The following is a 25824-nucleotide window of genomic DNA, read 5'->3' on the forward strand; positions in this document are numbered from 1 at the left end:
GAATCCAGACTAGTGCCGGTGGCCTCTGAGGGGATCCGTGAGAATCAGCTTTACGGGCTGGGGCACAGCTCGCTTTCGGGGACGGCCAAAGGTCTGCTTGCTGTAAGGTCCAGGGGAGATGCCGCCTTCTGTGTCATGCTCCACACCTTTCTGCCACTTCCTCCGGAGTCTCTCTTGCCTGAGGAGGGCAAAGCCAGGCAGAGCTGGGGAAGGCTCTAATAGCCACTGTCTGGGCTTGTCCGCTCTGCAGCGTGGCTCCGCTGGCCCTGGCTGCAAGGCCTCCACCCCATCTCCTGATGTTTCAACGACAGGCGCAGGTTCAGCTGAGTTGTAGGCCTCGCTCATCTTTGTTACGTTGCTTCCTCCACTTGTTCCGTGGTTAAAGTCCCACTACAAACCAGGTCAAAATAGTCTGGGCAGGCCTACCTGGCTCAGTGCTCCCTGCTGTGGGTGGACGGGGGTTTGTATTTTTACTGCTCGGAAGTGGGAGGTTCTAGGGGAGCTTTTAGAGATCTAAAAGTTGAGATAATTGTTCCAGTTCATGCTGCTGGGGGGGAAGGGGGGAGGATTTGCATCGGACAGATTCAGGCCCTTGAGAGACATGAGGCTTCACGCGTGGTCTGGAGCTTTGAGCAATGTGATTCTCTCTGTGCTGGTCAGAATCAAAGCGGCATTGTTGCTTAGCTTATAATGCAGGGGAAGTGTGTATCTCAAGGCATGTGTCCCACAGCGCTGGCTTATTGCAGAAGAACAGGCCCTGTGGCCTCTTGTCCACCATTCTTTTGGCTGGGAAAGGGAGCTCCCTGGCAGAGACTCGTAGCTGCAAGCGGCAGGATGAGCATGAGTCTTGAATCTGAATTCCGAATGCTAAACGCCTGGTGTTGTGCATATAAGCAAGCAGTTACTGCCCTGATGGGGATTACTGAGAAGATTGATTCCTCCGTCTCTCTGTGGCAAAGTCTGGGGAAGACCATCTCAGCCCAGACTGTTTAAGTGGAGATGGCTGTCTGGGATCCTGATAGCAGAGTGCACAGGCTCTGCCTGGACAGCGGTATTCTAACAGCATCTCCTGTAATCACCACCTTCTCATGGGACCTCTGAAGGGACGTCCCTTGGAGTTCTAGCTCAACACTCCTCCCCACTGGGAGAAGCCAGGTCAGCTGCCCATCCCAGGAGACTCTTCTGGAGGTGGCTTTGCTGGTTAGTCTCCAGGACCAGGATTCTGCTTAGGCAAGCTGTGAAGAAGGAGGTTATTGACCAGTGAATGGAGTTTACCAAACAATACACATTACCAGGGCCCCCTTCACTCCTTCCTTCGTCATTCATTGCACTGGTCTGTTGAGGTTCTCTTGGGCATGGCTGTTTTTCTCTTCAGCTACGTTTGCACTACAGCAACCTGTCAACAGAAGTTGCTGTTGGAAGAGATCTTCCAACAAAACTTCTATTGACAGATGGTGGCCACACACGAATGCAGATCGCTGTGTCAATCCGCCAGACTGCCCGACCGCTCTCTCGACAGATCGGCCGGCCAGGGCCACCCAGTGACCCGGAAGCACCGTCTGTTGACAGAAGATCCCCAGGAGCGTCCACATGGCGCTTTTGCCAACCGATTCTGCTGAGAAGGGTGTTCTGCCTCCTGGGGGAAGGCAGAAGACTGGCAACAAAAGTGCTGAGTTCTGTCGACAGTATGACGGCACAACACGTTCTTAGTGTGGATCCTTTGTGAGTTTTGTCGACAAAACTGGAGTTGGGAGCAAATTTGTCCGCTGGTTGCGGTTGAGAAGAGGGGAAGGAGATGGCGGTGGGGGTGCTGCCAGGTCTCTGCCTCCCTCCTCCAGAAGGATTGCTGAGGGGTCACGACTGGGGATAAGACCAAGAGTGAGGTAGTTTGCTGCTAGCCAAGACTCTCGCTCTGTAGCTTGCACTGGTTTGGTAGGGCTGCCCGGCCTGGCTTGGGACTAGCCCCAGCTGGCTGCAGTTCTGGTGCTCTGGAACTGGGTTTTGTCAACGGAGCTCTCTCGTGTAGCCGTAGCTTTTGGCTCTGGGTCCATGATGCAAAGCAAGCAGAGGGAAGCGTTCCCGTTGCAGCTAATTAAGGTTCCTGTGCCTCGCACCGGGGTAGCCTAGAATACAAATACTGGAAAAAACCTCAAGAGGTCAAGTCCAGTCCCCTGCACCCATGGCAGGACCAAGCACCCCGTAGATCATCCCTGTCAGATGTTTGTGTAAGCTGCTCTTCACAATCTCCAGTGATGGAGATTGTGTAGGGAAGCTGTGGAATGTATTCCAGTGCTTAAACCTAAACCTCCCTTGCTGCAATTTGAGCCTATTGCTTCTTGTCCTATTATCAGAAGCCAAGTAGAACAATTTTTTTCCCCTCCTTCTTGAAACAGCCTTTTAGGTGCTGAAGCTGTTATCACGTCTCCTCTCGGTCTTCTCTTTTTCCAGACTAAACAAACCCAGTTCTTTCAGCCTTCCCTCACAGGTCATAGTTTGTAGACTTTTAATCATTTTTATTGCTCTTCTCTGGTCCTTCTCCAGTTTGTCCACATTTTTTTATTGAAATACAGTGCCCAGAACTGGACACAATACAGTTGCACAGCAAAGCGGAATTACTTCTTGTCTCTTGCTTACAACGCTTCTGTTAATACATCCCAGAGTCATGTTTGCTTTTTTCCCCAACAGTGCCATACTGCTGCCTCATATTTAGCTTTTGGTCCACTATGCCTCATGTCTTGCTTACTCCTGTTAAAACATGGGAATCTGGTGGTCCCCTCTCTTCCACTTAGAAGGCCATCCAACTGGGGCAGTTTCTGCTGAGCCAGGATAGACTACTTATGTCCTACCGGCAGAACAGTGGTGAGTGTTGTAGCATCACTCTGTTCCGGAGCTCCACAGAGATACAGGCACATGAGCTGTGGAGGTGCCTGGGGATGCCCTAGTGAATCCATGCCCACATCTTGAGAGAGACCCAGTGGCCTCTGTAGACGGACTAGGGCACAGCAGAGAAAGCCGTGTTGGAGTACAGCTCCTTTACGACGCAGGTGGCCCGTGGATGGGGAAGGCTCTCTGGCAGCTGAGAGAGGCGAAAGGATCAGGATGTTTCATGTCTCAGCCATGGGGCACTGCCAGAGTCAGGGAGCGAGAAGTGCCCTAAGAGATGCCCCTTTGTGGGCTGGGCCGGCAAGCTGTGACCCCTGTGTTGGATAGCGCTGCCCGTGCTGAACGAGCTCACTGGTTAGCAGTGGGGGGAGCTGGGGGATTCATAGGCCTTCTGGGAAGGGTGTGTTTGCCATGAGTTTGGGGGCGGGCAATTAGCCCGTAGGACATCCTGGTTAAAGGCCTCAAAGTGGAGGAAGGATGAGGGGACCTGGGGGCTGGATGTTCTCTCTCCCTGCTGGCAGGGGCTCTGAGGGGCAGAGGGAAGCGAGCGGTGTGCCCAGTGTGGGGGCAGCCTGCCAAGAGGCTCTCTGTGAGGGCGGCTTGGTGCAGAAGGGGCAATGGCATTTTGACTCAAATCAGCTTTGGGCCTCCAGGAAAGACCCTGAGTTTGGGGCGCTTGTGCTGGGTACCAGGGCGGGACTGAAGACCCTTTTTGCTAAGCCGTGCCGGCATGCAGCCTGGGAGCGAGGTTGTCTGCCGGGGGGAGGAGATGGTGGGTGTGGGGGTGTCTCCAGGCCTCTGCCGCCTCCCTCCCCCTGAGGAGGACTGCTGGGGGTCATGACAGGGGCTAAGTCCAGGACCGAGGCAGTTTGCTGCTAGCCAAGACTCTACCCTGTAGCTTGCGCTGGTTTGGTAGGGCTGCCCAGCCTGGCCTGGGATTAGCCCCAGCTGGCTGCAATTCCGGCGCTTCTCAGACTGGCTTCTCGCTCCCCCCTCGGCTGGGGCTGGGGCTGGGGCTCTCGGGGGAATGCTGACGGGGAGGTTTGGCTTGTAATCCCTCTCTGGAATGTCAGCCAGACGGTCAAATTCTTCTCGCCTCTTGCGAAATGAGTGATGTGGGGCGGCTTGGGAGAACAGCCTGCTGGCCCTCCCCTGCCCGAGAAACCTGCCTGGCCTGCACCACCCCGGCATGGCAACAGGCCCTTTCGCCTCAGCCGCAGCAGAGACACCAGCGGGGAGGGGGGGGCTCCCCCTCTGGCAGTCCCTAGCAGCAGAGGGGGGTGATTGGGGGAGGAGGAGGGTGTGTGGATGTCCGTCAAGGGGGCTCTGTGTGCTGATGGCTGCTCTCACTGGCCTCATTCCTCATCCTGCCATTTCTTCAGTGGCTTTGCGCCCTTAGCGAGTCTCCTGGGGATACGGTGGGGGGCCTTTTCTCAGAGGAGTCTGTCTCACTCTGCCCCCTCACTCCCGCCCCCCAAGTGGCACTGCTCCGCATTGTCCGCAAATGTTTGGAAAGGTTCTTGCTTCTTTCGGAGCCCCTGACCTTGTCTCTCGATTCCATTTCCCCCTCAGAAACCCTGATGGATACGAAGTGGGTGACCTCTGAGTTGGCGTGGACGGCTCATCCGGAGACGGGGGTAAGATTCGGGTCTCCCTCTCTGATCCTCTGTGAGGCTCTGGATTTCCATTGGTCTCAAGCCATTCCAAACTGGGACGCTTCACCAGACAAGGGCACCCTCTGTCTTCACAAGACAAGAGCGTCCTTCCTGTGCCCGTTGCATGCCTCGTGAAATCGCCCTCGCTCCCCAGAGCAGCCCACAGCTCTGTGATGCTGACTTCTTCATGGCCCTGGGAGTTGCGACTCATGGCACGAGGAAAGAAGAGCCAAGTTCTCGCAGGCTTCAGCATGAGAAGGAGAGAGGGCCAGGAAGGAGTGAGGCAGGGACATGCCAATTTTGTGCCTGTGTTGCTGTTTTGGGGGGTAGTCACCTGTCTGCTGTATGCAGTGTGGTTTGGGTGCGTTTGTTGTGGGAGTGGGGCCACATTTTGAAGCATTCTGGTCTGCCCGTCCCGGTGGCTAACCCGCCAATCTCTCTCCATTACAGTGGGAGGAAGTCAGTGGTTACGACGAGGCCATGAACCCCATCCGAACGTACCAGGTGTGCAATGTGCGGGAGGCCAATCAGAACAACTGGCTTCGAACTCAGTTCATCCAGCGCCAGGACGTCCAGCGAGTCTATGTGGAGCTGAAATTCACCGTACGGGACTGCAACAGCATCCCCAACATCCCGGGCTCCTGCAAAGAGACCTTCAATCTCTTCTATTACGAGTCGGATACAGATTCTGCCTCTGCCTCTAGCCCCTTCTGGATGGAAAACCCTTATATCAAAGTGGATACAATTGCCCCTGATGAGAGTTTCTCCAAGCTGGAGTCTGGTCGTGTGAACACCAAGGTGCGCAGCTTTGGGCCACTCTCCAAGAATGGTTTTTACTTGGCCTTCCAGGACCTGGGTGCCTGTGTGTCCCTCATCTCTGTCCGCACTTTCTATAAGAAATGCTCCAACACCATCGCTGGCTTTGCTGTTTTCCCAGAGACCTTAACTGGGGCTGAGCCCACATCTCTGGTCATTGCCCCAGGGACCTGCATCCCCAATGCAGTGGAAGTGTCTGTGCCCCTGAAGCTGTACTGTAACGGAGATGGGGAGTGGATGGTACCCGTTGGCGCCTGTACGTGCGCTGCCGGATATGAGCCTGCCATGAAAGATACTGAATGCCAAGGTAAGCACGTGACCTGTGGCTCTGGAACAGGCTTGCGTCTAGGAGGAGGATGTGGGTGTGTCTCTGCTGGAGCACTTGTGAGTTCAGCTGTTTCTTTTGCGTGAGTCCTGACACTTGCTGTGACTCCCGCTCTGTCCTGAACATTGATGTTTTTGATTTTCACGGGTTCTAGCTTAATGACCAGCTGTACTTCTGTGGCTCCACTTGGGTGCTTGGTGGTTTTCTGTCCTCCAAGCTCACACCAGTCTTGGCTAGTCAACGTCCGATGTAGTGCACTCACTAGTGCCCAACGCGTTCCAGCAGCTGGGAGGCCTGGCCAAGGTCTCCCACCTCCTGGTCCTTTACTTAGCGCCAGGGTGAGTACCACATGCCATTGGTAGAAGCGTAGGAGATGAGGGTTGGAAGAAGCCTCAGCAGGCACGTAGGCCAGTCCCCTGCCAAAAGCAGGACCACCCCTGACTAAATCATCCCAGCCGGGGCTTCACTACCGAGGGGTTCCAGTTTTGCAGGAGGATCTAGAACCCCTTCTCCTTCCAGCTTCTGATGCCCCTGTTTTACAGGCCTTACAGGAAACCCTGGGATCAGTGGGTCCAGCCTACTAAATGGGATACTCAGTATGAGGTCATGCCAGAATGCAGTCCCCACCCCATTCCACTTCAAGTCCTCCTTGTGATCGGGTGAGGTCCTGTAGCTCCTGGAGAGAGGGCTAGAGAAATGGGGCTGATGCCAAAGCCATACTGCATATGGGGCAGTATAACCCTTCTATTAAATTCCCCAGATTTTTCAGCATTCACACCCACGTAGGACACTTGTTTCTACGTGTCGTTAAGTCAGTCAACTCGGGAAACAGCACAGATTCAAGGGAGAAGGCCACCCTGGTGTGTGCAGAATAGAGTCCATGGGGCAAACCACAGGAGGGGTGGTGTTTGGAGACCCTCCAGCAGCGGTGGCTGCTGTCATCATCAGAGCCTGCAGGGGCATCCATATTTGGAGAACTGGCTCCTCAGAGCCTGTACTTACAAGGGCGGGAGTCATCTGGTTCCCTTCTTAGCCCTAAAATAAAGCGTGAACATGGGGAAGCTGGCTGTGATATTGCGCAGATTCTAACACTGGGGCTGTGGCCACACTAGCCCCTCCTTTTGGGAATGTGGCACTCTGGTATATGCTAATGAGGCGCTGCTAGGAATACACAGTGTCCCATTAGAATAATGGTGGCCGGGCGTGCTTCGAAACTGCTGGTTTCAAAACGCACGCTGCCCGTGGAGCTGGGGGGCTTTTCGAGAGGACCCCCTGATTTCGAAAGCCCCTACTTGTCAAAACCAGGTGGGAAGAAGGGGCTTTTGAAATTGGAGGGTCCTTTCGAAAGGCCCTCGGCTACACGGGCAGCGTGCCTTTCGAGACCGGCAGTTTTGAAGCGCACACGGCCGCAATTATGATAATGAGGTGCCGCATATTCATAGCAGCGCCTCATTAGCATATTCCAAAGCACAACACGGAGAGGCTACTGCAGCCACAGCTCGACAGTGTGTGTCATGGATTCTGGAGGACTTCCCCCCAATCCCAGGAGATGGGGGGCGCTTCTAGCAGGTGATCTCAGAGACCAGACAGTGAGGCAGAGTCCCTGCTAGGCATTACTCAGAGAAGTCACAATGCACATGAAGCTGCAGGGCCTATGACTTACCCAATATGTGCCTGGGCCTTTGTTTCTTTGACAAGAGACCAGGTAACAAATCGGAACGAGCCGTGTTCCACAGCAGTCCTCTCTCTCGGTGTTTCCCACATGGTGTTCCGCGAGAGAACTCCATTACAATAACATTTTATGATTTTTAAATCATAACGAATATTTAAGCATTTATGAATTTTTATTACAAACAGTGGTGCCACGATAAGTGCCCCTGTGCAATGCCAGCGTAGCCAGAGAGCGGGAGTGAGGATGTCACCACTCAGCTCTGCACACTCTGTCCGCTGGGCCGTCGCCTGATGGGGTTCTGCAAAACTCTTATGCATTTAAAAGGGTTCCGGGGCCAAAGAAACTCGGGCAGCCCTGCCTTATCTGAACAGCCAGGGGACCCTGGGCTCCTAGTATGGCAGCAAGGGTCCCTCCCACATGTGGGTGTCTGAGCCAGAATTGTACCTGCCCTCCTCCAGTGCAGCTGGGGGTCCAGCTTTGTGTTAAATAACGGCTACACTGGGGAAGGGGATGTATCCTTCATTCCCCATCTTCTCCTTTCACCCATAGCTGGCAAAGACGTGATCTCAGTGGTGTTAGCTGGCAACCCCTTTGTTCTTGCCCACGTACACCTCCTTCTAAGGAAAGCCCCTTAGGTCTGAAAACCTCCATGTGATATGCTGGTGGTTGAGTTTTTCAAGGTGGAATCTTCTCATTTCTCTGAGATTATCATATTGCCCTTGCAGCTTAAGGATTTGGAGAACCTGGAGAGGCTGCTCTGTTTTCTTTTCCCTTTAAAGGTCATTTTAGAGTTCTTCGGTCCTTAGCGAGTTAAGGATTGTCCTGGAATACAGTCAGAAAGTAATTGGCTCTTATCTCTGCCTTCCATGCCCTCATGCAAAGGAAGGGTCTTCTGACGTGCTTTGGAAAACAGTACAAGTTTTGGGGCATGCGTGCATACTCCCAGTCTCCTGCAAACCTAACCTGTCTAAGCTGGATGTCATGCTGACGTAGTCTTGTCAGCTCATTCCACTAATCTCTGCCTCCCTTTACTAGTCATCCAATAGGGATATTTATTGCATAGCACCCTGGGGTCCTGATCACATTTGCGGCCCTTGTTTGCCAAGTGCTGCTCAGACAGAGGTACAAATCGTCCTTGCCCCAGAAAGTTTTCATGGTCAGGGTTACTTGCCATCAGTGTTCCCTGGAAGCTGAGTGCTTGAGTGGTTGGGTGCCACCCAGCTGATTAGCAGAGTACCTACAATGTCCAGAACCAGCAGCATGTAGTTCCACGGGTGGTACACAACTATACAGGCTTGGGTGCACATAACAAAATTTATTCTGCCCCGGATGGAAAAAAAAACGAGAGGGAGCATTGCTTACAATCGGTTGCACAGCTCTTTGAGATCTCCAGGTGAAACGTGCTGAGAAGGGCCTGGAGTCCCTTGAATGGGTAAAAATAAAAAACAAACAATCCTGAGTTACAGCAGCGCTGGGAAGAACCCTTCTGTAAATCCACCTCACTGCAGCTCTGGCTTTTGAAGAGATCCCTGCAGCAGCAGGGTTAGATGATGTATTCAGACCTGTTGGCCAAGCTAGTATCCTGCTCCCTGGGGGACTGAGGGCTCATTCTGCCCAGCGGAAGGCAGCCTCTGTGGCCTGCTCTGTCTAGCATGTTCCCACGGCACTGGTTCACCATCTTGTCCTCTGGCATATTGTCTTCCTTTCATTAGCAGGCAGCGATTTCAGGGGGACTGTGCTGCTCACAGCTCTCCCGGAATGGGGCACCTCTCGGGAGGGGCGGGGGAGGGAGAACAGTTGCTGACCAGGGGCTGTGGCTCTTGGACGCAATTGCTAGAGCCCTGCCCATCTGAGCACATCCACCCCGCATCTGTGGGGGTCTGCGGGCACAGAGATTTGTGGCTCATTTTTGCAGATGTAGGTACAAACGCTGTGTTGAACACACTACAGGTTTGCAGGTACCTGCTTTCAGTCTGCAGGGGTGGCTGCAGATAGCCACAGATCTCTTTGGCCCATGCATGTGCAGAGGCAGATATCCATGTTGTACCCACACAGGGTTCTTCCCATTGCTTCTGCAGACCCACTAACCCCACCTGCCTTCTCTGGACACCTGGGGATCCCTGAGTGAAGTGGAGAGTTGCAGTGGGGAGATTTGCTGCCTTTTTTTATACTTGAGGCTCACATGCTGAGCTCCTGAATGAGAAGCGCCATCTTCTCTCCCGCCCCCTAATGCAGGGGTCAGCGACCGCTGGCTCGGGTGCCAAGAATGGCACACGGGCCAATTTTTCATCGGCACAGGAGGTGGGAGCTCAGCCCCACCCCTCCACTCTCATGCAGCCGGGAGCTGGCTCAAAGCCAGGCCGCCTGTGGATTCACAAAAGACCAGCTAATGCTGCCAACGGCCACCTAAAGGGTAAAGCTCTGCATCTCCATTAATGAAGCTGTTGTAAGTAGGGCTGTTGGTGACTTAGCGCTGGCACTCGGGCCGTACACAGAGGTCAAAAGGTCCAATTTGGGCCCCCCGCCTCGGAAAGGTTGCTGACCCCTTGCCCTAATAGTTGCTCATTTCCAGAGAGTCGCAGGCCAGTTGCATTGCGAGCACAGGCACTGTCTGCTTTGTGTGGCTCCAGGCGAGCTCCGGAACAACTGACTCAGGCTCCCGCCACTGGGCTAAACCTAGTGGCGTGGATTCTTCGCCTGGCACCTGGGCCTGACACCCTTCCTGTTTGCTTCGGCCCACGACACAATGTCTAACCCTCTATTTTTAGCCCAAGTTGGCTTGACCTGGGCTCGGAGACTTGACGTTGCAAGCGATTGATTTTGCAGTGTGGAGAGATGTACCCTCACCAGGCTGTGCTGCCTCAGCCAAGGGCTACATCCCCTCGGGTTTGTTTACCCAGGCTCTGGCTGTGTCTACACTAGCCCAAAATCACGGCCATTTCGAAGTTTTGGGCTAGTGTAGACGTAGCCTCTTTGTTCAAAAGCAGACCATTCCTCCGAGGGGGAAACAGCCCACTGGAGCGCAGCTCATGTCGGACCAGGGCCAGCGCTAGGTGTAAGCAAATTTAAACAGCGGCTTAGGGCTCTGAGCAACTCAGGGTGGCCCAGTATTAATTATGAGTATATGTCGGGGGGGGAGGTTCCCAAAATGGGCCTTCCTTCCCCTCTCCCCCACCCCCACTTGGGCTAGCATTGTGCTTGTCTTTGGGAGAAACAAAATTGTTGTTTGTGATGCGTCCCCCTTTCAAAAAAAAATCAGGGAGTGTCCATATTGCACCAGATCTTCATGTTGATGACACTCAGTTCTTTTTGCGCATAATCGCATTGTGGAGAAGTCTGTTCCTACCTTGGTGCCTGTGGCTCAGGGGAAGTAGGAGTCAGCTCTGTCCTAGTGCGTTTTTGCTCCCTTTCCCTATCTCTGCCCCTCAAGCCCCCCTTTCCCCCCAGAAAAAAAACTTCATGTAAGGGACTGTGTATCTGGATTCCTTCACGCATGGTGTCCACCAGATCAGACTGGGATCTCTAGAGATGTCTGCCTGAACTCTCGTTGGCAGCACGTTCCTTCCCCTTGTCTTTCAGTGCTCCTAGTGGTATGATCATCTGAGACCAAACTGGAGGCAATATATATTCAAAGTAATCCACGGCCTAACAAGCTGCCCTACTTCCCTGATTTCTGTGCACATAAATTCAGAGCCATCATGTTACAGGAACAATGGGCTGTGTGTACATTTCCTTCTTTTTTGTTTGCAAAGAAAAATGTGATTGCCTAGTTCAATAATAAGTGAATATCTAATCGGTTTAATGCCAAGAGAGTTCAGAGCATGAAGGCTAGGCTGTTCTCACGCCTGATTCAATTGCTTAACCAGCTCTCTTCCAAACTTAGCAAAGCACATGTTCCTTCACAGCCTGTGTACTAAATTTGAGGTTTTTTCAAGGGTTTCTTTGGGTCAAATTGGGGCCAAAGTCTGGACTTGGTAGAAGCCAACTTTTTGTAGCCAATGACTAATAGAAATGTAGCCTGACTTTTGGAAAATGCCTACTAATCATAGCAATTGCCAATTGTTTGCAGCCCAAAAGTTGCTGCATGAAAACCAGGAAGTGAAACTACCTAGTCAGACAATTAAAAGAAGAGGTCATGGATCCCAAGGCAGCAAGAGAGTACAGCACGCAACGTAAACTAGATCTTTTAAAATATTGTCCAGCTGTTAAAACAATTAAGGAAATCTGACTCCTACCTATTATTTCTTCGGATCCACCTGTACCTTTTACATTCATATTCCTGGGATTTACACGAATACAATTAAATTTTCCTTTTGGTATTTGAACATCATCCAAACACCCAAAGTCTTTTTTCAGAGTTTCTCCATATTCCACCCCTACCTTCCGCCAACCACCCCAACCCCAACACACCCCTTTTGGACTGAACTAGCGTGAGAAAGCTCAGCCTCAAAGGGTAACTTTTCTTAAAATTAAGTGCCCCGAAAAATAAAGGGTTTAGAATGAGTGATGCCACTTGAACCACAGCTGGAATGTTGCTGCCGTGATGCTAATCCATCAGTGGACGCTTACAGGAGAGTAATGTGCGTGAACGGCGCGTGAGTTCGTAAAGCCCAGATTGTCCCAGGCAAACTTGATTGCTGCCTTTAACGAAATTACAGGGTTGCCGGACAAAGGGATATGATGGGTTTAATTTATCTAGACTTGTGAGGCTTTTTTCTGCCGTCCTGTAGGGAAAAGAATGGAGAAAAATTGGTAAGCCGCTGTCTGCGTTAGAACAGTGCGGTGCGGGTAGAAAACGGTCTCGGCCCTTAAACAGTGTAATTCGAAGCTATTATCCACCTTGAGAAGGAGCTGTAATGCAGCAGAGTCCTACAGGCGTTGGTGGCAGGGTGGAGAGTTCCAGCTTGACTAACGATCTGCCCTGTGAAGTACTCTGTACTGTGCATTTTGAATTTCATGCCGTCTGGGTAGCCCACCTTCCCCCCTGCACTGGGAGGGGACCCCAGCATATTGGGGGGGGGGTCTCCCCTCTCTTTGCCCAAATCCAGTGTGGTAACTGCTGGCCCTGAGCATGGTGAGTCATGGTGTGTCATGCTGGGATGATTTATTTCAGTGTCTTTTAACTCCCTCCCTTGGCCGGTGTTCACAAGGGTGGGGCTTTGTTTTCGAAAGAGAAGCTTTCTGCAATCCAACCACCTGGTCCTGTGATCCTGTCTGACTCCCGAGGCTAAGCAAGGCTGGGCTGGGTCAGAACTCGGAGGGGAGGGATCTCTGTGGAAAACCCCATGTGCTGCAGGAAGTGGCATTTTGGCAGGTAGACCTCTGAGCCGGTGCTCCCCTGGATGCAACAGGCGCTGTGTTGCTGGAGGAATAGTTGTCCTGCAGGCCAAGTGCAAAACCCAGATCCCAGCCTCTTGTGGTGTCATCCCGTGACAGCGTCCTCCCGGGGGTGCTGGAGAAAGTCCAGAATGAGGCTCTACTTTCTGCTCGCCTGTCCCCTTCCCTTCCCCTGGGACTCCCAGCTTAATAGTTGGTTTTTATTTTTCCTGAAGACTGGGCTTCTGCTTCGCTTCCTCTCCCATGGCCGGTTGTGCTGTGACTGTTGAATGGCTGCCACGTTCCCCCCCAGAGGTGGCTGCATCTCACTTCTCACACACACAATCTGTGTGTCAGGAATCTTCTGGGGATCCTTTGGCCTGAAAAGCACTTACAGAAATGTCAGCTCCTGTTGGGGGTGGAGGTGGGGGGCGGTTTCAGCACATGCTGGTTCTTTAGCCCGAGCCATAAGAGCTCACGCTTCCATCCCGGGAGAGCCTGCCTTCAGTCCCTGGGGCATTAACCCAGACTGCAGTTGACACAGGCAGTTTCTCACCATGAAGGGACGGTTCAGTGATTAGGACATCCCTGCTCTGCCCCACATTTTGTGTTTTCTTGTGTGAGTTCCCTCACAGCCTCGCTGCCTCTCGGTTTCCTCATCCCTGACCAGCAGGGACAAGAGCCTCCCGGGGGGGCTAAAAGGATAAATAAAATGCAGCGAATGGCTCCTGTAGGAATGGAGCCACCTTAAGTGGCTTGGATAGAATCATAAACTATTAAAAACTGGAAGAAACCTCAAGAGGTCACCGAGTCTAGACCCCTGCCCTCCTGGCAGGACCAAGCACAACCTACACCAGCCCTTGACAGTCCCCTTTAACCTGCTGGTAAATCTCTCCAATGTTGGAGACCCCACAGCCTCACTAGGCAATTTATGCCAGTGCCTAGCCACCCTGACAGTTAGGAATTTTTTTCCTAATGTCCGATCTAACCTTCCCCTGCTGCAGTTTAAGCCCATTGATGCTTGTCCTGTCATCAGAGGTTAAGGAGAATAATTCTTCTTCCTCCTTGTAACAACCTTTTAGGTGTCGTAGTGCAAACCGTTGTCATTGCCCTTCTGTCTTCCCTCTTCCAGGCTAAACCCAATTCTTTGTCTTTCTTTCAGTCTTGGTTCCTAGACCTTTAATCATTTTGGTTGCTCTTCCCTGGCCCTTCTCCTGTTGTGTCTACATCTTTCCTGAAATGTTATGCCCCGAATTGGACACACTACCTCAGTTGAGGCTTAATCAGTGCAGAGCAGAGCAGAATAATAACTTCTCGTGTCTTGCTCACAACACTCCTGTTCATACATCCCAGAGTGACGTTGGCTTTTTTTTTTTGCAACAGTGTCACGCTGTTCCCTAATATTTAGCTTGTGGCCCACTATGGCCTCTAGCCCCTTTTTTCCTAGGTAGTCACTTCCCATTTTGTATGCGTGAAAATGTGTGGAAAATGAGTACTTTGCATTTGTCCGTATTAAACTTCATCCTCTTTGCCACAGACCATTTCTGCAGTTATAATCCTTTCCTCCAAAGCGCTTGCAGTCCCTTCCAGCTTGGTGTCATCCATAGACTTATGAAGCATACTCTCTATGCTGTTACCCAAAGCGCTGGTAAAGATTGAACAGAATCGGTCCCAGAAATGATCCCTGTGGAACCCCACTTGTTATGCCCTTCCAGCATGACCGTGAACCAGTGATAACTACTCTCTGTCAACAGTTATCTGACCAGTTCGGCATCGGTGTTATAGTAGCCCTGTCTAGGTTGTATTTCCCTAGTTTATTGATAAGAAAGGGAAGCAAGAACCCAAGATGGATGAGTCTCTGTTTCCGTCACTGTCAGCTCTTTTCCAGAGGAAGCAACGCCAGGCTGTTGCATTCTGGTATCTGTAACCAGCTGGCTGTAAAGGCTCGGGAGATGGTATCTGGAAGGGTGAGGGACTGTGAGAGCCTGCACCTCTCTGTTCCTCCCCGGGACAGCTGGCTTGAAACTGGTTGAGATGGCAATGCTATGAGTCAAATCAGTTACTAATTGGCTGACACTCCAGTGACTTTCATCCTAAAGTACTTAATAAGCAAAATAAATAAGTGACGCCAATGGGTTTACCACGGTCTGACCCAGGGCTCCGCTACTGCATTGGGTGTTAATAAACCAGGGAGTGGGATTTCAGAGGAAGTAGGTTCTTCCACTGAACATACAGACCCAAGCCGAGCAGTTCAGACCCTGGGCAGTGGGTGCTCGTACCAGATGCAAAAAGCACTTTTCTCTCTGCTGAAATGCAGCTGCTTCTGGGCCAGGCAGCCCCACAGCAACGCCGCACACAGTTCAGAACAGGAAGCAGAGAGTGTCATGTGCACTGCTGGGAGGCAGGGCGGAACGATCCAACTTGGGGTCTAGCCAGAACTCCTCAGCTTCCTCGCTTCGGTCGAGCTGCTCTTGCAGCATCAGGGTTTCTGGCCTTCTGCAAACTAAGGGAGTTTCTCCTTTTCTCTCGGTCTGTTTTGGCTTTGCTGTGCCCCGAATGGGTTCAGGTTTCTCTTGCTGTAGGTCAAGTGCATGTGGCAGCAGTTTCAGCCTGGTGTTTCCAAGGGGCTTGAGTCATTCCTCTTCCCGGAAGAGCACGATTCTTTAAATTGGAGCTTGCATTCGCTGGTTTGTAACCACACAGGACATAAAACTATTTAAGCGCATGGACGCGTCCTTGGACTCCATTTTCCACTTCTGGGTGCATTGCTGGTGGCTGTGGAATTGGTTAGGTGGGTGAGAGCTGCAGACCTACCTTCCGCATCTTCCACCCCAAGAGTGCGCACTTCGGAGAGGTGTTCCCTGTCGGATGAGTGCGTAACTGGCTGCCCCGGAGGGATTTAGGTGCTGCCCAGCTGATTAGCAGGGCACCCAGAGCTGTTCATGGCAGGCAACCTGTTTGTGCTGGTGGTGGACATCCGCACATGCTTCAGTCGGCAGAACAAAATTTATTCTGCCCAGGTGTGGAAAAAGTTGGAGGGAATATTGCTTGGGAGACACCATCCCTAGTCATAGCTAGTGACGGTCCTGGGTTTTCATCAGAGCTTGTCCCCCTGCCAGTACCTCTTGGATTTTCAGGCCAAAGCCAGGACATGCTGTGTCTGAATGTTAAAACTTTTAATCTACCAGGTGACTTCAGCTCAGACAGAAACATGACGGATTAAGCAATCAGTGTGATATGACCTGGCTGCAAGCTCCGTGTCTAGAGGACCTGGGAGTGCAGTCGGTCGGTGGGACAGTGGCTTCTGCAGCCTGCCTCTGTAATGCCACTGTCAGAGTGACCAAGCCTCTTGGTAGAATTAAAAGCATTTACTTTGCTGCATCTAGATTATATTTCCAAAATCAGAGTAATGCAGCAGGCTCTTCATCGGTAGCGCTAGGTTTTTCCCTTGCTGCTGCTGCTGCTCCTCTCTTATGGTGAGGACCTGCAGAGAGAGTGCGGTGAAGGAGAAAGAAAGGTTGTGCAGTGAGAATGTTCACCAGGAAGTACAGGCTGAACCTCTGTAATCTGGAATTCTCTCATCCAGCAACATCTGTAATCCGGCATGATTTTAGTGAGCCGGACGACCGCTTATCATGGGTGTGGCCAAGATTCCAGCGGTCCCATCAAGTTTCTTTCCAGACACCGGTCCTGGCTCTCAGTGTTGTGTGCTGCTGTTTGGCTGTAATTTACCCCGAAATGTCTTCTAAGAGCCCAGTAAGCAGTGGACATGTTGGTAATGTGCTAAACCGTCTTGACCTCCCGTGGTCTGGCAAATTCTCTCGTTCAGCACCGGTCAGCTCCCAGGGTGCCGGATGAGACAGGTTCAACCTGAACGGCTTTTGCAGCTCTGCGGTGACCTTCTCTCTGCATTGGAGTTCTCAGTGATGTTTCTATGGAAAGCCAAGGAACTACGCCGTGAAAAGGCATTGGTTTCCCATACACTAGTGCTCTAGAATAGAGATCAGAGACACATGCAGGTTCCCCTAATGACTTTTCTGCTTTGCTGCAAGCAGCAGGACGTGCGGGGTGGGTCTGGAGAGTCCATACGCTTTGCGACCCGTTGCCGCGAGTATCTTGTCTTCTAGTGATGCAGCCAATGGCCGAAGCTATTTCTGCGCCACAAACTTTGGTCAATGCAAGTTGCATCAGCATAAAACCCCCTGTGCTTAGCATATCGCTCATGTGCATGTGTGCGCGACTCAGTAGCAGTGTTCCCTGTAAGCCGAGCGCTTGGGCAGCCATCCAGGCGAGGTCAGATGCTGGCCAACCGATAGGCAGGGCACCCGCAGCCAGCAGTGTGTCCGTCCACTGGTGGTGCAGATCTGCACACGCCTTGGTGCGCGTCACAAAATTTATTCTGCCCACGGGTGGGAAACTGAGCGGGAACGTTGCTCGGCGGTGCGCCATGAGCTCGCGCAGCATGCAGCTTGCCCTTGCCCGGTGCAGTGGCGTGGGGAAAGTTTGACAATGCGTAGAGGGAGCAGAAAGGAGTCGTGAGATGTGACTGGGAGCAAAGGGTCAAGGTCCCACCATGCAACTCTTCTCCATCTGATGACGCCATCTGTGTCCCACAACTTGTGCGCCTTTTTTTTTTTTTTTTTTTTTTTTTTTAAATCCCACAAAGCCGCGGGGTTCTCCTTGCAGTCCACCCCCTCCGACTCTGCACTGCTGTCGTGAGCATTGCAAATGCAGCATGTGCGCAGTCTTCTGCCACTTGCGGAGCTGCAGGAAGAACTGCAGCAGCCCAGGCCACGATGACTTCGCGAAGGGCAGACTGCTGGGGGTGGGACTTTGCACCCGTTCAGGGTTGCTAGTGGCGTCCCTGGGGTGGCTGTTGTTGGTAGAGTGCTGCGCCCAGACCTGAGAAACAAGCACAGCCTGGCGGGATCGTGTCCTAATTTAGGTTTGGGAGGACGAGAACTTTCTGCTGCAGACTTTTTTCAAGTGTGATACGCTCCCGGATCCCAGGGCCGTGCTCGCCGCCCCCCCCCCCCCCACCTCCAGTGCGGGGGCACCAGAACAAGACCTGCATGGCCAGCGGAGCAGCCTGTGGAGTCCTGCAGGTTGCAATGGGCCCGCGGCGGCAGGAAAATCCACAGTGAGGGCTGTTGACATACAAGCGTGCAAGGCCACAGCCTCCTGCAATACAGCACTGAGGCACTTGGCAATTTGCAGGGGCAGGGCCTAGCGGATGGGTCTGTAGCAGTGGGGTTCCCGAACCGCGCAGGGTTCCCGCTAATTTTTTCCATCTGTGGGTGGAATACATTTTATGTGCACCAGTTCCTGTGGGGATGCGCACCACCTGTAGAAACATGCACTGCTGTCTGTGGGCACTGTGCTAATCAGCTGGGCAGCACCTGAACCTCTCCTGGGTTGCCACCCAAGCGCTCAGCTTACAGGGTATGTCCAGCAGAAAGGACTCCTTTTCTATGGCTGTGCAGTTGGTGGTGGTCGCAAGGAATGCACCCCCATCAGCACTAGTGCTGTTGAAAAGCCAGTAGTGGGCTCTCCCGAACCCAGCCTACTTCTTGCTATGCTGGTTCGCGAAACCACGGGCTGGTCACCCTGTCAGCACCAAAGAAAGAGGCGGCTGCCAGCTCAGCAGGTGCAGAGTGGCAGTGGAACGTGCTCTTGGTAAATTGACAGGATGGAGGTGCCGTTTACTAGCAAGATCTGACCTCGGTGAGAAAAATCTCCCATTGATTAGAGCCGCCCACTTGTCCCGAAGGATGTCTCTGAGGCACTGGTGGGGAAATTGGCCTGGGGTGGAAGGGTGGAGTTGGAGCTGAGCGGAAACAGCCAGAGAGAAGGGCTATTGGAAGAGCTCAGCAAGAAGCGAGGTGGTCAAGGGAGGTCTATGTCCTCCGCAGTAAGGGGGGGTGCAGGACTGCTGTACCTGGCCCTGGATGGGATTGGTTTGGGAGCATTAGGAATTGGGTGGTGCCTGGGGTTCATCCCAGTGATGGCCGACGTATCTCATAGCCTTGCTGTGCATTTGCAATTTGCAATTCTGATCCTTATTAGGGCTTGGTTTGTTGTCTTGTGCAATCCCGAGTAGTGGGCACTTTCGGTAGCACGAGGCATCGAGCAGCCTTTATTGTGAATAAAGAATTGTTTGCCGAAAAGAGCATTTTGTGGGACACCAGTTCCAGCCGGAGGGGCTGGGGGAGACACAACATGGCCATTTAAAACCTTCTGTTTAGCTTATTTCAGAGCTTAACGAAAGCAGGAACATTCAGGGCCCATCTCGCCGCATCCTGGCTGCGCACACTGACTCGCCAGAGCTGCTTTTGCTGTTGGTGACGCTGTGGTGGCCCTCCTGGCATGGAGCGGTTTGGTTGAGGTGCAGCCCCGACCCGATAGGGAGTCGTGGTTACCGTAAGATGCTCGTGTTGGCAAACTCATTGGAGATGAGACTGTGATGCTCAGACCTGGAGTCCTACAAGATACTGCAGCATTTGCAAGGCCCAAAGTGGGGCGATTCGAAGAAGCGGGGGAGACTATGGCTCTGCATCGTCATCACTGTGCTCGTGAGACCGCACACAGCATCGAGGGCGACGGTTGTGGTGCTGGGCCACCGGCCTTTGGCGGCAGCAGTGAGCATCAACGTGCAACGCAGCATGAGGTTAGGAAAGAAGTTGGCCTGAATTCCCAGGTGTCTGCTTTGTGGTGTTGAGTGCCGAAGGGAATCTGGTGTCTGCAGGAAATCTGGGGGATTTGAAGAGGCAAAAACAATGAATCATGGAATAATCAGAATCATGGAACACTAGGACTGGAAGGGACCTCGAGAGGCCGAGTCCAGCCCCCTGCCCCAATGGCAGGACCAAGTACTGTCTAAACCATCCCTGATAGACACCTATCCAACCTGTTCTTAAATATCTCCAGTAATGGAGGTTCCACAACCTCCCTTGGCAATTTATTCAGCTGTTTGACCACCCTGACAGTTAGGAACTTTTTCCTAATGTCCAACCTAAACCTCCCTTGCTGCAGTTTAAGCCCGTTGCCTCTTGTTCTATCCTCAGAGGCGAAGAACAACAAGTTCTCTACTTCCTCCTTATGACTCCCTTTTAGATACCTGAAAACCGCTATCATGTCCCCCCTCAATCTTCTCTTTTCCAAACTAAACAAGCCCAAGTCTTTCAACCTTTTTTCATAGGTCACGTTCTGTCGAACTTTAATCATTCTTGTCGCTCAATGAGCAGCCCTGGAGCGCCTTATAGACCCACTTGGGTCTTTGCCCGCGAAAGCTTATGCTCCGATAAACCTGTCAGTCTAGAAGGTGCCACAGGACTTGTTGTTTTTGCGGATACAGACTAACGCAGATCTCCCACTGGTACTCGAAGGGGCAAGTGCGTGAAAGCCAGCCATTGTGTGATTGATTGTGAAATGGCCCACACCCCACAGGCAAGGCTGAAGTTCCCAGCTGGAAAACCTCTCACTGTGGGAGGTAGGAAGGGCCACGCTCTGGTTCTCACCTTGTGGATGATGAGTGTGGTGGGAGGCTCCCCTGCTGGGATGGAGCTGCCAAACACAGAGAGAGTTGAAGGGGTGGGGAGAAGGAGAGACCCTGGCTGGTTGGAGAGGGGCGGCAGGGACAGATCAAGGGATCTCTGAGCTCCTGGGAAGCCAGTGGCTGTGGAGGAACCCGGTTGTGGCTCCTCGGTGGGTGACACGCTGTGGTACCAGCACACAGCGGGGGGCTGTCTGCTACCAGTTTCAGCTGTAACTAATTTCCAGACCTCCAGCCCGCTGAGGGCTACCGTGTTTTTAGCCTCGTCACTGCCTTTGTACTTGGCAGTGCGGGACGAGTCCTGGAGAGACCCGCCTTCTCGTGGGACAGGCGCGGGGGCCCCGCCGCACTGAGGCACCACAATACCTGGCTTAGTGTCACAGCACTTGGCCACTGCTGGGCTCCTTCAGGTGCAAGGCTGTTGGTCTTTTCACAGAGCCCGCGTTAGGACGAACCGCCTCATGGTTCAAACCAGGCCTGGGTTCCAGGCCTTTCCCTCCACGAGAGGCCGTGGGGAGGAGTGGCGGGTTTTTCAGACATGGCCAGCACGGTGGGGAAGCTGTTTAGCGAAGCCTCTCCTAGAACGGCTGACGCTTACTCCTTCAGACTGGCTGGGGAGTGGCACTTGGAGGAAGAGAGGGCTGAAAACCAGCAGGAGGACCCGACACAGCAGGGGAAGGTTGGGTGAGGGCCGCTCTGCTCCTCGGGCAGACGGGTGAGCAGCCCATCAGAGGTGCTGAACTGAGCTGCGAGTGTGAAACCCAGCAGGAACAGAGACTTGCTCGGGACCCGGCTGGGGGAAATCAGCCAGAGGGTCCTGCTGGGCAGACAGACCCGCTGGCACCAGCAGGGCGTTACAACTTGAGGTGCAGGCTGAAGGGGGAAGGGGTCGTTTGGAAAGCAGCCCAGGCTGAGCGAGCAGCCCCTGGGAGACAGCTGCAAGCAAGGGGCCTGGCATTCAGCCCATGCATGCTATGGCTTCAAGATGCGGCACGAGGAAGGCCGCGGTCTCCTCTGTCCAGCCCAGGCGAGACTGCGCCTCGGACTGTGCTCACCGCTGGGCGCCGTCGTGCCGGGCAGGCACTGGGCACAGCCAGCGGAACGCAGTGTTGAGCTGGATGGGAAGGTTAAAATCCAGCCGGGCAAGGCGCTGCTGAAGGGCTGCGTGTTCGGAGGGGCGAAGTGCTGCCGAAGGAGAGGCTGCTGGGTTCAGTACAAGGGGATGGAAGTGGAGCTAATGGAGGAGGTGGAAGGGGAAGCTGGGGCTGGCTGACGATGAGAGACACCCACCTGCAGCATGGACTCCCAAGGGGGCTGGCGGGGGGCAGGAGAAACCAATGGCACAGGGTCCAGTCCTGCCCTGACCCAGGAGATAGACCAGAGGGAACCCGCTAGGTCTCTGCCCCCTTTGGCTGCCAGTGGAGGCTTGTCCCCCCGAGCCCTTCCTGGGAGCTCTCCGATTGAGAGTTAGAAAAGTGGCAGGATTTCCACGGGCTGCGCGTCCCTGGGCGGCCAGTAACTCCTGGTTAGGGCCTCCTCCTCCTGGGAGTCTGAAGGGTGTAAATGTTTATAGGCAGGTGTCCGTGGTCCGTAGCCAGAGACACCTTCAGCCAAGGTGCTACTGGGCTGCGGAGCTAGGCTAGAGACATCTCTCGTCCGCCCTGGCTGGCCAGCCCCAGGGGGACCACTCCAGCTCAGGTGCGGCTGGGCTGTTTCCGCCACAAACCAGGGGGTGGTCATGCTTCACACAGGCTTAGGAGACTCAGCTTTGAGTCCCCAGAGCCCAGTCTGGAGTCCCCCGGTTTGGGCCAGAGTCACCCGAAGAGCGGTGTCCTCCTTACGCCCATCTCACACGGTATTGGGGCTTGGGCTGGGGTCTGCCGTGAACGATGGCCCTGCAGGTGCTGGGATTAGAGGGCTGGCAAGGAACGCTCTGGATCAGCCCAGTCACTTAGGGCAGTGCTGTGTTCAGAGGCAAACAGAGGTGAATTGCGCCCTCCCTGGCTTCTCCTGCTGAGGCGTCCTGGCCCGTGGGCTCTGGAAAGCTGCCCTGGGAAAGCTTTATACCCGGGGTTCTTCAGCTGTGAATCCGCTGCTGCTCTGCAGGAGTTTTGGTGGCTGAGCCCCGGTCCTGTATCGTCGTGTCAGGATAGGTGGGCTGGTTCCGTCCATGGGCCTCCCAGCCGCACCCCAGGCTTTGCAGCTTTTCCCCCCCAGTCCGTGCCTTGCTGACAACTCGGGGCTCTGTCTGGGAGTGTTGGTAACAAGGTTAATTTCTCCCTTCTCTCCCCTCCTTGCAGCCTGCAGTCCGGGGACTTTCAAGTCGAAGCAAGGGGAAGGTCTCTGCTCCCCCTGCCCTCCCAACAGCCGGACGGGCTCCGGGGCTGCAACTCTCTGCACCTGTCGGAACGGCTACTTCCGGGCGGACGCAGACTCTGCAGACAGTGCTTGCACCAGTGAGTCTGTCCCCGTCTGGCCTGTGTCCCACGTGGCCCAGTCGCTCAGCCCCTGGCACCTGGGGGCTCCAGGCTGCAGCAGCGCATGATGCTGGGTGGGGTTCCTCTCTGCTGGGGGAGTGGGTGTCTTGGGTAAGCTTCTGACCTTAAAGGGAACAGCCAGACGGCGAGGCCCAGTGAATCCAGACCTCAGGGCTGTAGATCCACCCCTGCCATAAACCTGGGTGTGGGCTGGGCTGGGCTGTGGGGCTCCCTGGGTGCTCTCCGCTCTAACGCGAGCGTGCTGTCTGCAGGCGTCCCGTCCTCGCCGCTCAACGTCATCTCCAACGTGAACGAGACGTCGCTGGTGCTGGAGTGGAGCGAGCCCCGGGACTCAGGGGGCCGGGACGACCTGCTCTACAACGTCATCTGCAAAAAGTGCAGCGTGGAGCGCCGGGTCTGCACCCGCTGCGACGACAACGTGGAGTTCATGCCCCGCCAGCTGGGCCTGACGGACAGGCACATCTATATCAGCAACCTGATGGCGCACACGCAGTACACCTTCGAGATCCAGGCCGTGAACGGCGTGTCCAACAAGAGCCCCTACCCGCCCCAGTTCGCCTCCGTCAACATCACCACCAACCAGGCAGGTCAGTGCGGACAGCCGCAGGCTGGAGCAGCTGCCTCTCTGCTCTGCTCTGCTCTGGTTGTACCCAAGTGCCCAGAGCAGGGCTTCCTGCTGAATGTCTCCGAGGCCCTGGTCCTTTGTTTGTTCCCATGGTGCAGCCTGGCTGGCTCTCAGCCCCTGCATCTAATCCCCGGGTGGGTTTTCTGTGTTTAAAATCAGTGTCCCGGGAGGGATGGCATCGGAACTCCGGCAGACGCAGATGGGGGGTGGGCTGCACTGGTGGATGCTCCTAAGGATCCTGGATTTCGGATCCTGGCTCCAGAGACTTCTGCTGGGGGAGCCGGCTGCGTTTTCTCCCTTGTGAGCCTGGCTCAGGTCGGGACCTTTTCAGACCTCCAGAGCATGCTGGGCCCTCCACGGCCCTCTCCCCGCATCGGACCGGCACAGTCAGTGCCCTGGAAGCCTGCTGCCATTCGCTCAGCAGAATAAGAGGAATAAGGTGGAGTCGCAGGCAGGTGGAAGGGGAGCGTCAGCTGGTGGCGGAGCTTTGCCCCCGGGGTTGTGGCTAGGAAGGATGAGGTGTCATCCCCCTGGACGTTTCCCCCTGGCTCAGCTGCTGTAGGTCCCTATAACGTCTTTGAGTGGCTTCAGGCTGTGGCTGAGGGTGGGGAGGACTGTGGCTGGCCAGGCAGGGGATGGCGCTGCCTGAATGCAGAGGCGCTGCCCTGTCGCCTGGCCGAGGTTGCAGAGTGGCCAGATGCAGTGGGGCTGAGCCTCTGCCGAAGGAGACGGATGCACCAGTGGATGAAATAAGTAACTGACCACACATTTCCGCTGGCCCTGGGCTGCAAATGCAGCTGCTTAACCTGACCTGTCCTACCTCTTTGTTCTGCAGCCCCCTCGGCCGTTCCCCGAATTCACCTGCACGGCAGTACAGGCAGCAGCATGATGCTGACGTGGACGCCTCCGGAGAGACCCAACGGGATCATCCTGGACTATGAAATCAAGTACTTTGAGAAGGTAAAGCAGAACCTGGGGACCCACCCTCCTCCCCTGCTGCCTGCAGGACGTGCTGGGGTGGGTCATGGTGTTAGAGGTAACCCCGAGTGCTACCCTGCCCCCGGGCAGGGGTCCCCTAAGTGACCCCGATCTCCCCGCCCCGCAGCAGGGCCAGAGCGATGGCATCGCCAACACTGTCACCAGCCAGAAGAACACTGTGCGGCTGGACGGGCTGAAGCCAAACTCCCTGTACGTGGTGCAGGTTCGAGCCCGCACCGTGGCCGGCTATGGCCGGTACAGCCTCCCCGTGGAGTTCCAGACGCCTGCGGAGGACGGTACGTGCTGGGACTGGGATGCCCTTCCCATCCCCCTCCTGGCTCAGCCCCATGTTCTGACCGCCCTCCCATGTGTCTCCCAGGCTCTAGTGGAAAGAGCTTCCAGGAGCTGCCTCTGATCGTGGGGTCGGCCACCGCAGGCCTGGTCTTCGTCATCGCTGTGGTGGTGATCGCTATTGTCTGCTTCAGGTAGGGGTTCCGGGAGGAGCCAGCGAGGGAAGGGCGTGAGCCCAGGCTGGGAGTCCCCCGGCCCCCCACCCTGCCCAGTCTCCCTCAGACTGTTCGAGCAGATCTCTGCCCATCGGGCTCCACTGTTCCCTGCCTGGGGTGCTACATGGGCATTGCACCAATGGGGGAGGACGGTCTCAGCCGAGCAGGTGCCCCTGCCCCTAAACTTCCCCTGGCCTCCCTGGGTAGCGTGGCAGTGAGGTTCCTCACCCAGGCTTTGGTGATGCCCTGGACTGTGTTACCGAGAGAGGTGGTGGCATCTCCATCCCTAGGGGGTTTTAAGTCCCGGCTTGGCAAAGTCCTGGCTGGGATGACTTAGTTGGGGTTGATCCTGCTTTGGGCAGGGGCTGGATTTGACCTCCTGAGGCCCCTTCCAGCCCTCGGATTCTAGGATTCAGCACATAGCTGCTGTTGGGCTGTACGTGGCTAGCAACCCAGCCCTAGCCTGAGCCAGCCTTCTGCCCTGCCCAGCGCTCCTTGGGCCTTCAGGAGGGGCCGGCTTCCTGCCTTGCCCTGTGCCCCAGGAACGTCCCCTCCCATGCTTCGTGCTGCGTCCTGCGAAGGCTGAGGGTGGCGGGACCGGGAGGAGCAAGGAAAGGTGCTGACCTTGATTCTGCATAGCGTGGGAGCAGTGCACCTGCTGTGCTGCTGGCTTCTGGATTTACCTGCCAACCCCCTCCCCCAACCAGCAGGCGTGGGGCTGCCCTGAAAGGTTCTTCTCTCCCTTGGGCAGGAAACAGCGGAGCAGTACGGACTCGGAGTACACGGAGAAGCTGCAGCAATACGGTGAGTGTGGCTCCCAGCCCTTGTGCGTGCTTGTGCCCCCCCCGGCACGCTGCAGCAGAACAGGCGTGCGACCCATCCCTTGCACCCCCACGTGCGTGCAGGGCAGTGAGAACTGGTGCCTGGGCATGCCCGTGCCGCAGCAAGATGGAGACTATTTCCTTTGCTGTGGGGCGTTTGTCTGTTGCTGGGAGTCC

At 54.7% G+C, this 25824-nt stretch overlaps 1 protein-coding gene across 2 annotated transcripts in view; it reads left to right on the forward strand.

Annotated features, from left to right (window-relative positions):
* Positions 1-25824, forward strand: part of EPHB3 (EPH receptor B3) — a 46916-nt gene that overhangs the window by 16804 nt on the left and 4288 nt on the right. For both annotated transcript variants that reach the window (XM_075004641.1, XM_075004642.1), the window contains exons 2-9: positions 4456-4520; positions 4989-5661; positions 22520-22675; positions 22969-23304; positions 24178-24302; positions 24448-24616; positions 24700-24805; positions 25578-25630. In XM_075004641.1, coding sequence (XP_074860742.1) covers positions 4456-4520; positions 4989-5661; positions 22520-22675; positions 22969-23304; positions 24178-24302; positions 24448-24616; positions 24700-24805; positions 25578-25630 — 1683 coding nt within the window. The remainder of the gene's footprint in view (positions 1-4455; positions 4521-4988; positions 5662-22519; positions 22676-22968; positions 23305-24177; positions 24303-24447; positions 24617-24699; positions 24806-25577; positions 25631-25824) is intronic.

This window comes from Carettochelys insculpta, chromosome 10 (genome assembly GCF_033958435.1).
Source record: "Carettochelys insculpta isolate YL-2023 chromosome 10, ASM3395843v1, whole genome shotgun sequence".
In the NCBI taxonomy this organism is placed as follows: domain Eukaryota; kingdom Metazoa; phylum Chordata; order Testudines; family Carettochelyidae; genus Carettochelys; species Carettochelys insculpta.